The 17,177-nt window shown below is 38.7% G+C and overlaps 1 protein-coding gene across 1 annotated transcript in view; it reads right to left on the reverse strand.

The window, feature by feature from the left end:
- The window catches only part of stac3.S (SH3 and cysteine rich domain 3 S homeolog), a 33,538-nt gene extending 16,999 nt beyond the window's left edge, over positions 1–16,539 (reverse strand). The window contains exons 1-4 of the mRNA XM_018250061.2: positions 14,457–16,539; positions 4,828–5,089; positions 2,604–2,701; positions 1,568–1,649 (exon numbers count right to left, since the gene is read on the reverse strand). Coding sequence (XP_018105550.1) covers positions 1,568–1,649; positions 2,604–2,701; positions 4,828–5,071 — 424 coding nt within the window. The 5' untranslated portion in view covers positions 5,072–5,089; positions 14,457–16,539. The remainder of the gene's footprint in view (positions 1–1,567; positions 1,650–2,603; positions 2,702–4,827; positions 5,090–14,456) is intronic.
- Between the last annotated feature and the right edge of the window lie 638 nt (positions 16,540–17,177).

Raw genomic sequence — 17,177 nt, forward strand, 5'->3', positions numbered from 1 at the left:
GGATATACAGGGCAGCTTTTTTTAAATAAATGTATTGATGCAGCTGGTTTTAGGGGCAACAACAGTGTCGGACTGGCCCACCGGGATATCCAGAAAACTCCCAGTGGGCCCAGGTGTCAGTGAACCCTCATGCTGCTAAACATTTGGCCTATTTCATGGCCATTCCCTATTTCTATGAAGCTAAATAGATGAAATAATAATGTATAATATGTAAAGAATAGAGACTAGAAGAATAGAGGTTGAGTGAGGAGAGGAAGAATAATAGTACTGAGAATGGGCCCCTGGTCTAAGGTTTTTGGGTGGGTCCCTGGTGTCCCAGTCCGACCCTGGGCAACAATATGCATTCATGCAACCCTGGGCATCAAATCTTTGCCGATTTCTGTACTATATGTTTGTCCAGCTGCAATAGGAGCAGGGAGAGTCTATGTCACTGGAACAAACACAAAAAAAGACCCCATTATTTTTTGAAGGAGAGAAGCACAGGCCTAGGGTAGGACTTAAGAGAATAACTGGGGAATGCCCAATAAAATAGCACCCCCAGCGATTCTACCTTCTGTTCTCCTTTAAATATGTATCCTAAAATTGGTCACTCTCTGACTTCCTCCAGATATTGTGTTCTATCCACATAAATGGATTTTGTGAACCACCAAGATTCCACCGGGTCACCTTGGTCTTTATGATTCCTTGATGGCAGAGAGCATAACAGGTCTGAGTCATCTGATGCTTGAATTTAAAGGGGAACTATCGTGAAAAGGAAAATTTAATATAAGCTTCGTCATACTGAAACTTTCTAAATGCAATCAGTTAAATATTCTGCATCATTTATGAAATAATCAAGTTTATTTTCACTATCCCTCTCTCAGAATCTGTTTCTCTTCATTCTGACTTCATGCAGCAGCTGGGTGTCAGTTATTTATTGACAGTAATATCTAATATATCTTATAGGGGGGCTCCTTTCCTAGCAGATGTATTAGAGCTCACTCAAATTCCAGTTTCCAGTACAAACAAAATCTAACAAAATAACTGCCTTTTGCACAAATTCTGCATATAGAGAGACAGGATTTCTGGTGATTTTAATAGAGTGAGCTCTAATACATCTTCTAGGCAAAATGAGCGCCCCTATAAGATATATTAGATCTAACTGTCAATGAATATCTGACACCCAATTGCTGCATGAAAAGAAACAGATGCTGAGAGTTGGATAGAAAAGATAAAATTGATTATTTTAGAAAAGGTACAGAAGTTCAATACATTATATTTAGAAAACTTATTTCAGTATGCTGAAGCCTATATTAAATGTTCAATTTAGCGATAGTTCCCCTTTAAGGTGGTCATGTGACATATCACTGACAAGAGAACAAATCTTTTTAATTTTTTTGATTAGTATCTTGAGATTTGGGGTTTTCTCTGGACCTTTACATTGGGAAAAGGGCTATTAAAGGTTCAAACCTCCAGATCACAGGTGAAATGTGGCCGAATCTCTAACTGAGACCTGGTTCCAGGGCGTCCCTATTGTGCAGACACACATACAAGCCAACAGAAATAAACATGGTTTAATTGCACTTACAGAAAGACATTAGTTCCTTTACGCAGGCAAATTGTTGGTTACTGTATAGTGGGGAACTGTATGCACGGCGAAATCCAGGAGGCTGGAAGAAATATGGAGAATAAAAGAAAGTGGAGCTTAGGGGTCAATTTTTTTAGCAATCATGGCAGCCCACAACCTCTAGATCTAGGAAGGGTAAACTCATTAACCTGTGACAATAAAAGCTAGTGATTTTGCTAGTACAGGTATTCCCGTTATCCAGAATGCTTGGGACCTGGGATTTTACAGAGAAGGGATTTTTCCTTAATTTGAATCAACTTACCTTAAGTCTGCTAAAACATCATTTAAACATTAAATAAACACAACAGAATTATATTGGCACCAATAAGGATTAACTATAACATAGTTGGGATCAAGGACAAGGTGCTGTTTTATTATTACAGAGAAAAAGGAGATCATTTTAAAAATTAAGGCAATGTGGTGAGTTGGAGCGGCCTCTTGCAGTTTGTGATATACGGACGGTCATTTTAAAATTATTTTACATATTTGATTACAATTAAGTATATGGGTGATGAGCTTTCAGGATAAAGGATTTCTACATAATGGATCCCATACTTATACTAAATAAATTCATATGAAAAACAATGAAGTAGCTCTAGCTGGCATCATTTTTGTTTTGCTGGGCAGGGCATGGTGGTGTGAAAAATAGCAGAGGTACAATCTGCAGGGTGGCACCCCAGGGGTGAGTATTTTAGGATCTCCTGGAATAATATTATTTATAAGGTACAATGCCAGATTCGCAACTGCCACTGAGCATGCAGGGCACCACAGTGCATAGGGCACAAAGCAGTTACTTGGTACTAAACTAAATACCCAGCTAGGGTACAAGTATGGTCATTTAGGAGGAGTCCACAGTTGAGCTCCATGCAGAATTAACTCCATTGTTTCTCAACTATAAATGGAAATGATCAGAAAAACCATCTTGAAAATACAGGAACAAAACATAGTCATAAATAGGGACAAGAGAAATGGAAGACAGACAGCTGCCATAACTTACAATCTTCCCAAAGCATTTCTGGAACTCCACATAGGACTGGCAGTGATGGTGAATGTTGGTTTTGCAGTTTTTGCATCTCAATCCGAACTTGTTATTTACTTGAAAGAGAAAAAAATCGGTTTAATTTATCAGCAACCTTCCATTTCCTTATTCTATAAAAAAGAACAATAAAATAAATCTTTTGAAATGATTTATTTAAATCATATACCAACGCTTGAGGGGTTATTTATCAAAGTCCGAATTTATCTCAATATTTTCTGCTACAAACTCCGATCAAATCCACTCGGGTTTTTTATGCTTATTTATTATTACATTTTCCAGAAAATTTGCTTTGCATTTTTCCCGAATTTTTTCATCCGATTTTCACGAATTTCACTATTTTTTCAGAATTTTCACCCAAAAAAATCATATTTAATGTCATTTATTTACATATAATTCAAAGGCTAATTCCACTCCAGGTTCTATTGTAAGAAAGCATTACATTTCATCCTTGTTGCAACTTTCCGGTGTATCATTTGTGTCATAATCTGAAACAGGCAAGGTGAAATCTAAGGGCGGCTTGGCAATGCATATAGGTATCCACCATTCTAGCTCTTATATGTCCAGTGAGCACAAGGAGCAATGGAGGCCTGCCCAGTACATGCTGGTGAGTGCAACTATGCTATGTTATAGATATAAGAAGCTTGTGGGTGTAACACCCTTGTGTACTGGGATAGTGTTACATCTATTTCAGAGTATAAATCCAGAGAACGTATTAAATAATGCATAATGTGATTATATAGAGCCCATACCAGAGAGCACCTGGTCTACAATAGAGCAAGGGAAGGCCCACTAGGACAAACCGATTGAATGGATTGAACAGCAGAGGGAGCTCCAGGCAGCAACAGATGGAGAAAAGAGGAATATTTTAGCCTGATGAGGTAAAGATGATCCTCAAACAACAGACTAGCAGTTGAGCAACAGAACGTAGCTGGTACTAGCAGTCTTCATTGAGCCAGTGCTCTGTTGCCCATGTTGCTCCTTTTTTTTCTACAGGGTTGTCCCAGCTTCTCTGAATCATGCATTAGACCCAAATAGGCAGGGCTAAAAATCCTGTTCTGAATATTAAACTACCGTCTTCACAGGAGGCACCTTTTCTTATTTAGTGGACCAGTCAATTGCTTCAATCATAGGGACAAGTTTGTGTAGTGTCCCATCTGCCACTTAGATACTCCAGATAATAACCGGACATTGTTTTTAGCTGGTCTGGACGGAGAATCAAAATAGGCCCCAGGTATTTTAATAAACAGTGTCACAAACAGCCCCCCATAGGCCCAATAAATAGTGACTGTCTATTGCATCTTACAGCAGCCTCTCTGGCATTTGCAAGAACCCACAGACTCCCAGTCCAGACCTGGTTTTAGGAATTCCTTGTGGATAACTTTAGTACAGTTCCACACTCATGTTCCTGTTTCTAAATCAATCCACAAACCCTTCCCATCACCCGCAGCCTTTCCATCACCCACACAGCACTAACACTGCTCTACTGGAACCCCAAAGTTTATATCAGGCTGTATATAATAGAATATTTATAATTTCTCTGGATTTAGACTGTGACATGGATCTGTTACCCATAGTAACAAACATAGATATATTTAGTCATTCCTATTTAATGTTGCATACTATAAATAAACATGCTTTAGTTCTATTGGCCAAGAGAGATTTATGACTGTTAAAGTGAGTGGACCGTTAAAGCTATTTTTGGCGCAGTTCTGTCAAATAGATGATTCATATTTATGCCGCCAACTTTCAACAAATTGTGAACTTCATAGGAGATTTTTGTATCCAGGCTGCAGGAAAAGATAGGGAACATTGGTCTGTAGGTGACCGTGTGGTTTACTAGAACAGACTGGTAGAGACGGAATTTATGGGACATTAATCTGGTGATAGTATTCCTGCTCATGTAAAGATCAGATGACCTTAGTGACCAAACAAAAATAAAGATTTAAGTTTGACTAAGGACTAGGATTGAAAAATTGTGTCTGGAGCATGAAGAGATATTTTTCTCTATATGGTTGGCTGATGTGGCCACCTAGCAAGAACAAATAGTGAAGTAGCATCATTCTTGCATTGCTATGATACATACATTTCAAATACACACTTATGTAAACTGCAATTTTCCCCTTTAGTTTAGTAAATAAAAAAAAAACAAAAGCACCCAGGCCAGAACCTGAGCATAACCTACAGACAATCATCCTGGCGCACACATCACAGAACTTTGGCTTTTTAAGATAATGATCCTTGAACTTGTGTGGTTTGTCATTGACTGGCCTTGGGGGCTCTGGGGGTGGTTCGATTTCCTCTTCTTCCTCCTCTTCCTCTGATTCATAGATGTAGTAAATGATAGGACCAGAATTGGGCAGCTCCCCGTTTAACGGAGCATCAGGGACTGGGGACTCATTTTCTTCTTTTGCTTTCTTCTTAAACATTTTTGGCAATTTCTTCACCTGCAAGAAATGATGCATACATCAATGTATGTACGGTAGATGTAGAATTCAGAAATGCATACGTATTTTGTTTTTTAAAAAAACCTACCCTATAGCTTTAATTGGTTATACAGTAAAATAAAAGGTGACAGGTTTATCACCCAATCAGCAGGTATTATTAACTAGTCATGTGTTTAATAGAAAACATCTGATTGGATCCTGTGAGTTACTAGACCTGGTACAAATATAGAGCATTGAATCACATTACCCATGATAACTGTAGCATAAAAAGGCAAAGGTAACAACAAGGTTGGAGTTACTATTTAACAGATATAGTCAGAAGGGCTTGTTAGAAAAAAATATAAATGACTTGTATTACATTGTGCAATGCCTGTACATGTTTTAAGTATTTGTAATGTATGTTTCAGCCTGCAGCCCTCAAGCTCTTGAGAGTTGTAGTTTAAAGGGACTAATAATTGGCTGTGGGTTGGAATTCTTTGATTTATGCAAGTTCAACAATTAGCCCTCCTAGCCTTAGATCATTGCCTACAGTTTATGGTTCTTATCTGTACCTTCTATCTCACATTTTCTTTTGTTTTTGCCCTTAAATCCATATGTCATCTCTCTGTGTGCACCCAGTATGGCGCTTTTTCATTCATTTCTACCAGGAGCAACGAGACGTTTTGGGAGATAATGTGCTCTAAGGGGGTCTAATGTGCAAACTGTCAGAATTTTGTCATTGCTCTTAATTACCCCTATGTTGTAATTTGTATTACCTCGGTTCTCTATGTCTATAATCTAATATCGGTAGGTTACTGGAAGGACATAAAGGCAACATTTATTTGAGTATAATTTTAGTTCTGATTATTTTCAGGGGAGTCTTTCTCTGTCCTTCCATGGTTTTAAAACATTTTTGTGTCATGCAAACTGGTGTTTGGCCTATTTCTGGAATTGTCTGACAAAATATTTCATGCTTATGTAGGGACCAATAGGGCTAACATTGTATCTACGTATTCTTATTTACATATCTATATTATTGGCCATAGGTTAGTGACCACTTCCTGTTACATTGGAATATAGTGATTGGAATTGGGTGTTTCTCTCTCTTTTATCTTCATCTTCTGACCCAGGTGGACGTGTCTGTGGATCTTGGTGTCAGCAAGGCCCAGTAAAGAGTTCTGCCCTAAAGGGACACCCTTCTGGTGAAAGTTGGGGAACAAGTCTTAGTCAGTTACAAGACTTTTTATTATTAGACTCCATTTAACATTCTAGGAAAGTAAGATAGTAAAGCAAACCAGAAGAACCATTTTGTTCTCCAAGAATTGTAGCTGAAGATAGCTCTTCTCTGCCATCACTGGCCTAAAGTGAAGGCACCCCTTTTGTGTTTTAAGCCCTGAACAATTTCTGCTGCTTCTAATCAAGACCATTAGCTGGAATCCAAAAGTGTATATTAAACCCACCAAGCATCTTGACAGTGGTTTCAGAAAACCTTGCTCTACCTTATGATTATATCTGATCAAAATACTACAGCAATGATCTGAGTATGTAGCCTGTGATGTGGTTCAATAAAACTACTATTGCTTTGTTTGCAAGAACCTCTGGTGTACAGGTATGGGACCTGTTAGCCAGAATGCTCGAGATTTTTCAGATAAAGGATCTTTCCATGATTTGGATCTTCATAAAATCATATAAACATTAAATAAACCTAATAAGCTGGTTAATTATATATTAGTTTGGATCAAGTACAAGATACGGTTTTATTATTACAGGGAAAAAATTGGATTTTGTTTTATTGTAATAAAGTCTTTGGGAGACAACCTTTCCGCAACTTGGAACTTTCTGGATAATGGGTTTACAGATAATGGATCCCATACCTGTACTTATTTTTATTTCTACTTAGTAATAGAGAGGTGTTTAGTTGCACAACACCATCTCCCTTCTCCTTCACTTAGCATGGGCCCATCGGGGTAGGAGAGCCCCATAAGACCAATGTTCTAATTACACTAGCTGGAAAGGCATTTTTAAGCCAAGATAGGGTTACACTTAATTCTAATGTTTTTAATTTTTGTCATTTGTGTCATTGAGTTGCTTCTGTTTTTTTTTTATAAAATGAGATTGGAGAAACATACATGGGATCTAACTGGTGGTGTTGTATAGATTCCGCCTAAAGTACAAACTGATATCCAGGCAATTCCTGATGCACATATTTTGTCAATGTGATCAATGTGGATGTGATTCCTTGTGCCACTGGTTCAACTGGACCATTATTGCTCTATGCAGAATCTCTTCTTGGAGCACAAACCCATGGGAGCCCCACAGAACTGCACCGGCTTTTGTGGACAGTCTGACCCATCACAAGTTAAATACACCTTAGATTTGCCACCTAGCACTGGTATTTTGGTTACAAAAATATTCCAAAAAAATATTTTTAATACCTGGTGTAGTTTAACTTTGAAATTTCTTGTTCAAATAAAACTGAATCTGAAGTATCTGTAATTACTATGTTGCAGAAACATATAAATGTGCTTTATGGAGCTATTTCAGACTATGTTAGAGCGGATCCTAAAATAGCTGCAATAAACTTGCTTAGATTGGATTATTGGCTTCATAAAACAGGAGGATGGTATCAGTCATATTGCTTCAGAAACTCCTAAGAAGCCTGAAAAAAAACTTTATTTGTGTATATTCTCTCCCCACTCCTACAGTGCATCTCATTAACATCTACATTGGTGAAAAGTGACCTAAAACACCATCTGGTTTTCAAACAAGTCAAAAAAGTAGACTTGTGCCTGCACTTTAGGAGAGAAATGCTTTCTGGCAGTCTGTTGTTTTTCCTTCTCAATGTAACTGAAGGAGTCTCAGTGGGACATGGGTTTTTACTATTGAGTGCTGTTCTTAGATCTACCAGGCTGCTGTTATCTTGTGTTAGGGAGCTGTTATCTGGATACTTTCCCAATGTTCTTTTGTTTGGCTGCTGGGGGGGGGGGGATGGAGGGGGTGATATTACTCCAACTTGCAGTACAGCAGTAAAGAGTGATTGAAGTTTATCAGATCACAAGTCACATGACTTGGGGCAGCTGGGAAATTGACAATATGTCAAGCCCCATTTCAGATTTCAAAATTGAATTTAAAAAAATCTGTTTGCTCTTTTGAGAAATGGATTTTAGTGCAGAATTCTGCTGGAGCAGCACTATTAACCGATTCATTTTGATATATGTTTTTTTTCCCATGACAGTATCCCTTTAAAGAGCGGGGATCCAGCAAAGATTGGTCACACATACAACATATTTGAGGATGTGAATAATGGATCCAACAAAGGAGGTGTCTAGTGACCTCAGAAAAATAACATATATAATAATGTCCATAAAGCTGGAAAATGTTACAAGACGATCTCTAAAGAGTTTGGACTTCATCGATCAACTGTCTGATAGATTGTGTACCAATGAAGGGAATTCAAGACCGTTATTGCCCTACCCAGAAGTGGTCGACCATCACTCCAACTGCAAGGCGTCTAATAGTCTAAGAGGTTACAAAGGAACCCCAAGCTACCAGAGGCCTGTCTCACATAAGCAAATGTTGATGTTCAATAGGAGAACACTGAACAGCAATGGTGAGTATGGCAGGAGAGAAAAGAAAGCCACTGCTCTCCCCCAAAAATATTGCTGACCATTTACAGTTTGCTTTAGATCATGTGGACACACCAGAAGGATACTGGAAGAATGTTTTGTAGACGGATAAAGCCAACATAGAACTTTCTGGCTTAAATGAGGAGCATTAAATTCTAGAAAATAAAAATATTATCCCATCTGTGAAACATGGTGGTGATAGTATTCTGGTTTGGGCCTGTTTTGCTGCATCTGGGGCTGGACAGCTTTGCATCATTGATGGAACAATGAATTCTGAACTATACCAGAGAATTCAAAAGGAAAATGTCACGAGATCTGTCCATGAACTAAATTTTAGGAGACAGTGGGGACATTTATTAAAGGGGAAATTGTGGGGGTTTTTTTTGGTGAAGATTCACAAAACAACAATTTAAAACAACATTGCCTATTTACTAAAAGGCGAGTAAGACAATTCGCTAGAGCAAAAGCTCTGCACAAGAGAATTTTCTGCCAGACGAATGACCAATATATTTTTTCAATAAATACACAACCAAATATAATATTTTTTGCTTCACTAGGTTTTTTTCATATACTTTTGACCTAAAACAGCATCTGAAAATCAGATGCTGTTTTAGGTCAGTCAAATAAAGATATTTTTTTGAAAATCAGATGCTGTTTTAGGTCACAGTCATATAAAGATATTTTACATTGTAAAGGGTTCACAAACTTTCAAGACCCCTGTTCTTTCTGACCGCTTTTAAATCTTTCCTTTTGGAAGGGCATCTTTCAATTGAAAGAATGCTTTAGCTGCTTCCCATTAATATTAAATTCTATCTAATGAATGTAGGGTCCATTTACAGTGCATATATGCCCTCTTTTTAGGCAAAAATAAACTTTATGTAGATACTGTGCCCAACATTCTGTTCTTACCTTATTAATGTAACCTTAATGCAGCACCGTCAGTGCTTGGCACGTAGCCTCCACTATAATCTGACCCCTGGCCTGGCTTTCTGTTCAGAGGTATCTACTGTATATGCTCAACATATCCTACAGGTCATCCTTATCCAGCAGATTTTCCACTTCCACTGTTTAGTTATACTAAGTCTGATCTGATCTCTGGGATGAACGGGCCCAGGTCCCAGTGAAGCTGGTGGCTCAGGACCCCTCTCTGCCCCTGCCTCAAAGCCCCCTCAGGGCTAATAACCCCAGCCCCAACCCACCTTCAGAACTGCACTGCTTGCACCTGGTTTTTGCCATGACCGGGCTGTAGAAGGAGGTTGGGGGCAGGAACAAAGAACTTGGGCAGGGAGTAGATCTGGGCCGACAGGGCCCTCCAGGTTTTTTTCTCATTCCAACCCTGTCTGATCTCCAGTGGTGCCCCTTATCCCAGTTCTCAGGTCATTTGTCTCTCAAGAGAATTACAGAACCCTAAGGGGCAAATTTACTAATGCTGGCGAAAATTTGCCGGCGTGACGTCATTTCGGGACTTTGCCGATTTACTAATGGGCACTGGCGTAACTTCGCTAGCGAAGGAGATAGACTCTAGTGCTACTTCGCACTCTAACAGCAGGCGAATTTTTGGTCTGGCGAATGGACGTAACTACGTAAATTCACTAAGATGCGGATTTTAATGAATGTAACCTCTTGCGCCAGACTTGCCCTTGACACCTTAGACCAGGTGAAGTGCAACAGAGTAGATAGGAGTTCCTCAAAACATTTTTTTACATTTTTCTAAGGGCCAAAAAACGCTGGTGACTTTTTCAGGGTGATAGGCTGCAAAAGATCGTAAATTTCTGTAGGGTACCCGGCTTCCCCCCTACATTTCCTAACATATGGCACATAAACTATACACTGGGCTCATGTGTAGGGCAATATAACAGCTCTATTTTCTTTTATTAAGGTTCAATGTATTTGTTGCAACATATACGTCCATTGAAGTTTAACTTCATATCGTATGCAAATTAGCCAACACTAGCGCAACTTCGCTTTGCTTGCCGAATTAACGCTAGCGAAACTTCGCCATCGTACGGCGCCCTGGACGCAACTTCGCATTTTAGTGAATTAGCGTTGTCCTGGCAAATTTTTGCCTGGCGAAGTGTGGCGATGTGAGCGAAGCTGTCGCTTGCGAATTTCCAGAGGTTAATGAATTTGCCCCTTTAACCTGTTAGTGTGGAGATATGTAAATCCATGTTGTGTGAGGGTCAGCTGTAGTTTAAGCACAGCACAAGGCTTGGCAGTATAACTAACCGATTCACAGAGGGAAGAATGAAACAGAACACTAACACACGGAGGAAAATACACACATACTGTATGTGTATTTAATTACTCCTTACTGCACTGGTTGTCAGATTCTTTTGGTTTAAGCACCCTGGAAGGATCAACCTTTGTTCATGGCCCTTTGTAGCTCCTTAGGAAAACATTGGTGTATCATAGTTCCAAGAATATCTAGGACACTAAATAAATATTCACCACAAATAAATATAGCCCTAACTGACCTTAAATCTGGGCTGCCAGCAGAAAAGAACAGTACCTACCAAATCTTACTCTAAATGGCTCGCCCCATCACTGCTCCAAGGCACCACAAGGAGGCCATGACTAGACTGTGTCAACTACTGCCCTACTGCCTAGCAGTCACTGGGGGTTGCCCCCCCCCCTCCAAAAAAAATGCAGAAGAAATGAAATGTCTGACTCTTTATTATGCACCCCTTACCTTCCACACCAACCAGATTGTAGCCTTCCCCATCTCTTTAATTTCATCTAAAAAAGCCAGTGTACCTCCCGTCTACTACTCTACTCTGTGTACATCAGTTAGAGTAGTAGACAGGAGGTGCACTGGCTTTTGTATATGAATTTGGTGGATATCCGTCAGTCTAAATCTAGGCAAGTAAGAGAAGATTTCCTCCTACTATTGCTCTAGGTTCTGTTATCATTGACCCAAATTATGATTTTTATACACACACACATACACCTGCTTATATCCTTCTATGGTTGTATGATACCTCATTAAACAGCACCTGGGTATGTATTTGTATGCATGTATATATAGATGTGCATCTGCAGTCACTTGTTAACTTGATTCTTGCACTATAAAAATTCTTTCATCACAAGGGTGTTAAGACCTGTTGGCCCTTTGCACCCTACCAGTTGTTTTTCTACATTTCACCTACACATTGTTTAAATACCATTAGTGCAAAGACCACAGCAGTATTAATGCAATTCAATGCATGCAGTATAATTACGCAAATACGAAAACCATAGACACAGCATTCAGTATAGTAACCGCAGACAGTACTTGCACTTGGGGTTTTGTGAACAAACTATTTTGGTGAGCTGTGTAACAGAAGCCCCGGATATATTAAAAGCTACATTTGATGGCTGATAACAGCTGTACTCTGTCCGAATGCTCTGATGGGACATAATCCCACAAAAATTCAGAAGGCTTGGCAGTCGACTGTATACTTTTCCAGATGCCAGGGGTTAGAATTAACAGCTTATCGGGGGAATGTAATAAAAGTAACGGGAAAACTATTCGCAATGTGAAAAGTTATGCTTTTGCACTAACCAATTTTGCTGTGCGCGAATTTGATATAGCTTTTGCAAACCCGGAAACTGTTTAGCGAGCTCTTCCGACAGAGGAATATCGTTTGTGAATTTTGCAGTTGGCACCAATGCGCAGTAAATGTAATAAAACTTCTTAATGAAAAAGTCCTTATGTTTGCTCCAAAAGATGACGACACCTTTAAGCACTTCTTAAGAGTGCGCAATTAAAATTCGCAATGCAATAACAGTTTAAGGAACAATATTACATTGCGAGATGTGGATTTTTATTCTTATTGGTGCAAATTGTTTTTCTCTTCGCGACTTTAATTACATTCCTCCCTATGTGTCTAAAGGCACAGAAAACAGCGAATATGACACAGATATGTTTTTAAAACATGTGCCCTCCAAAATATTTAGATGGAAGTATTTGCAGATACCTACAGACCTGCATACATAAAGTCTGCTGTTAAATGAAAGAACACGGTGAAGTGCCTTATTGGGGGTTCTTCTTCAACAACTGAGTGATGTGTGATTTCGCACTCTAACTTCCAGCTCCAGGAGGCAGCTAGTTTAAGGCCAAATTACCGTAAGTGAAGTAGAGTACATATAACATTAGATTCCCAAACATGGAATAGTAGGTCCTAGAAGAAATGTTGTTCACAAAATATCCTCACCAAGACAACACAATTTCATGTCCAACAACTATCCCATTTTAACTAGTACAGTCTCAGATTTTGGGTTATAAAATGTCCTTATGTTTGAGGCCATTATGGGCAGGTTTGGGTGTGGCCTTGGTGGATTGGAAACATGGCCACAAATATCCCCATTTGTAATCAGCATTGGCAAGAATGTAACTGGACACTTGGCAAAGAACCTCGATGGCTATTTGCCAGTGACACGCCCCCTAAGGTTTAAAGGAGAAACAATCCCTTAAAAAAAACCCTTCCCTACATAGACCCCTCCTCTATGTAGGGTAGGGGGATAGGTTTTTTTTTTTATTAAGGGTTTGTTTCTCCTTTAATGCTTAAACTCTGGGAGGAAAGTTGGATGATGACAATGGGTTCTGGTAGATATCCTATTCCCTTGCTCCTTTAAAATGTATGTTCAACAAACTTGTTTTGTAGCTTGAAAAGAGGTAGTATGTTTAAATAATAATATAATCCCTAGTAGGCAACACTTCCAGGAAAGTGATAAACGCCCCCGCCCCCCATAAGCCGTATGACATAACTTAGTATAGTACAGTATTCCTACATTAATACTTGTTCTTTTATTTATAGTATCACAAATTAACAGTTACAGTGCTTTGTTTTTCACAGCATTTGCTTAGTTTCCAGGCTCAAGCATCCTGCTATCCCATTTAAGGTCTGTAAAGGCTGTAGTGGTGTAAACAGTGGGTTTCAGACAGGTGCTCCATGACTCTTATTACGGAATGTTGTTCTATAAGGATCTATAAGGATAGTAGGAATCTGAGCCATATGGCAGAAGTAGACAAACAAAATGTACAAACCAAATGCAAGCACAAAGACAAATATCATGTTTTTCAAAACTGCAACTAAACACTGTCACATCTAAAGTACGAGAGCAAACACTGCATTTTAATGATAGTGCCCCTTTAATGATGAGCACATCAGGCAATACACATCTCTGTCTAAGGAGCTTACAATCGGTTTTTAGTATTTGTTAGTGACTTGCTTTAAGTCATCCAGCTCAGATATGAAATCTGATTATTTCTTAACTAGTGTTCCTTAACAGGAATAGGCATCTTGCCCTCGATTTCCCCAATTCTTCTCGAACTACAGCTAACAGAATCCCTGCAATTCTACTCTGACTGAAACACTACAAGAGAGACATTTTTGCTATAGAAGTTGAACACCTTTGACAATTGTTTTACTATATATTTAAACTGAAACACAATTTTTTTGGTTCACGAGGCAAAAAGCATTTGTAACAAACACAACTATATCCCTCCTACTTTATAAAACAATGATAAAGATCGGTACATTTATTAACAAACTTGATGAATCCGAATTATTATTTTTATTATATTTATTTATTATTTTTGTAAATTCTTTCGGAATTTTTCTAACAAGACAACTAGAAGCCAAGCAGGTGCAGGATTTTTTTGTTTTATGCAGCATAAAAATAATTTACACCTACATACACAGGATCATCAAAGGACAAAGTTTCTTATGGAAACAGAGCACAGCATCCAAGTATTCATAAATAGCACAGATATTCCTCACCTGATGGGATCTACTGGAACGTTTTGCCTTCAGAAGGTACTTAAACCTTAGAGGAGAGGTGCAGAGATCCTTCGTATACTCCTCTCAGATAATGAAACAAACTGCTCCTTAAATGAGAGGGAGTGACAAGTCTGAGGGTAACAGGACAGCTGAAAGGCAAAGGCTGACACAGAGAAATCGGAAACTTTACAAGCAGCCATAGAATGGAGGCAGTAGACCCAACCAGAATTGGAGAAGTGGCTGAGAAGTGGGAAACTGGGGGGACAAGGAAAGCACAGGAGCAATTTCATTACTAGGAGTTTGTATCTGTTGCACACATAAAACAATTTGCATTCGAATTGGAATTCACTGTGGAAATGAGAATGAGTATTTGTTTGAAATGTGTTTTTCTCATGTCTCAATTAATATTGTGCTTCCATCTCTAATAGTGACCATATGAAATGTTAGGGAAAAGGGTTCAGTCCAGTTTGTGGTTTCTACGAACCAGGTGGCAGAAGGAATTCCAGGAAGGAGACAAAGCGAAAGGCAAATAGTTTAGAAGAAACAAATACATTCATAAAGACTTGATACATTTGTTCAAGAAATATTAAAATTATAGTTAGGGAATTTTTTTAATATAAAAAAAATATCATTCTGGTAAACACTGTATGATATTTTACCCAACACATTCACACTACGTTCCATGGATACAATTCAAGAAACTCAAAACGTTCCAAAACCTGCTGTAATCATTTTTAGAAATTTGATCCCTAGACTAACAGTGGAATCTATTTTGGAAAGAATCCTTAATGAACAAAGGACAACCCCTTCTAACATTATTTTTTTGGTAAAAATATGAAGAGGCATGATCATGGCACAGAATCAGCTTCAACACGTGGCGATGGGGATTATTGAGCCGGTACACGATCCACGGTGGAACGAAACTTAGTAAAACAAAAGTAACTTTATTAATCCATATTAAAATGACAGATACAAGCGGGCAGGGAGACAAAGCTTTTCGTGACTACTATGTCACTTCATCAGAAGTGGATTGTGTACCGGCTCAATAATCCCCATTGCCATGTGTTGAAGCTGATTGTTTGCTGCCGTGGCAAGAACGGCTAAATCTGCAGTCGGCGGCTCTCCCTTTCTCTATGATTATGGCATAGAAAAATGTCATGTGTACATATAGCAAAGCTCTTCCATGCAATGCAAGTGTGCAGATACATTAAAACAGGGGAGGTATTATACAATATATAATACCTAGTTTCCTTGGGTCTCAAACTGGTTTAGTTTAAACAAACTGGACAAAGTTTATAACAGATATTTTGGTCATCTCATAAAGATGAGATAGCTGTACAGTTGAGCAATTTAATGTAATGGAGGTGCAGAGCTGGCATCATATTATAGTCCAGTAGTTACATGAAAATGTTATTTTATGGTTTATCATGTGAAAAGTTATGGATGAGATTCAATTTGAAAAGAAAAAACTTCTAAATCAGTTTTTTTCCCCCCAAAGACTTCAACTGAGTTTTTGTGATAAATGGTGAGAAACGTTTTCCTTACTGGTTCTATGGAAAAATTTGGAATTGAATTAGGAGAGCTTTTCTCATCAAATTGACTCTTCTTAGAGTTTCAAGCAGTCACATAAAATGGGGGGTTACTCCCATGACACATTTATATACAAGAAACTTCTGCAAGCAGTTTAACATTAACATTAAAGTGCCTTATTTTGATGCAGCCAATTCATTTAATTATTATCCCAGTTTGTAATCACATCTTTTATCAATCACTCAAACTGATGCTCCCACATGGCAACCCCAGCCTCCAGACAAAGGTGCTTCTAAACAGCAGCAGATTGCACAAATGCAACCATCTCTCAAAGCATCAATGAGCATTTAGTCTTGCTGTTCGTTTATTTTTCTGCATATATTCATGGCCAGACATGGGTGACCTCTGTCTCATCTCCTCCAGAGATCTCAAAGCAACATTGAACTTTCTGGTACAATGAAATCCCTGCCAGCCAGACCAGCCAAGATGTGTTTCACCTGCTGAATTTACAAGATAGCAACAGCAACACTTAGGGGCAGATTTTAATCCATCAATTGAACGATTTTTCTTCGACCAAAAAAAGATTGCAAAGCCTTCCCCATAGGCTAACATTGACTTCGGTAGGTTTTAGGTGGCAAACTAGGGGGTCAAAGTTTTTTTTTTAAGAGACAGTACTTCGACTATCGAATGGTTGAACGATTTTTAGTTCGAATCGTTCGTTTTGAAGTCGAAGTAGCCCATTTGATGGTCGAAGTAGCCAAAAAAAAAAACTTTTGAAATTCAAAGTTTTTTTTATTCTATTCCTTCACTCAAGCTAAGTAAATGGGCCCCCAAAACTAAAGTTCCCATAAACCACTGGCAAGCACTGGACCACACCATAAAGCCATTATTGGGAAGTATCACTGGCAAGCACTGGGCCACACAATAAAGCCACTAATGGGAAGAATAGCTGTTTTTCCTCTAAAACAGACAAAGGTTTGCATTTCAGTCTAAAACGCTGGTGCATTCGGTTTATAAAAAGGATTCGATGTCTGCAATGGTGTGTGCTACAGCAAGTTATAGTTTAAGGAATTCATGAGGACCCATTTCTTTACATTCAGACTTAAGGATGCAAACCCCCCCCCCCCCAACAAAGCAAAACAAACAGTGACACAGAACTGCTAAATCAGTCAAGGAAACATTCCACAGCTA

The sequence above is a fragment of the Xenopus laevis genome, chromosome 2S, assembly GCF_017654675.1.
Source record: "Xenopus laevis strain J_2021 chromosome 2S, Xenopus_laevis_v10.1, whole genome shotgun sequence".
In the NCBI taxonomy this organism is placed as follows: domain Eukaryota; kingdom Metazoa; phylum Chordata; class Amphibia; order Anura; family Pipidae; genus Xenopus; species Xenopus laevis.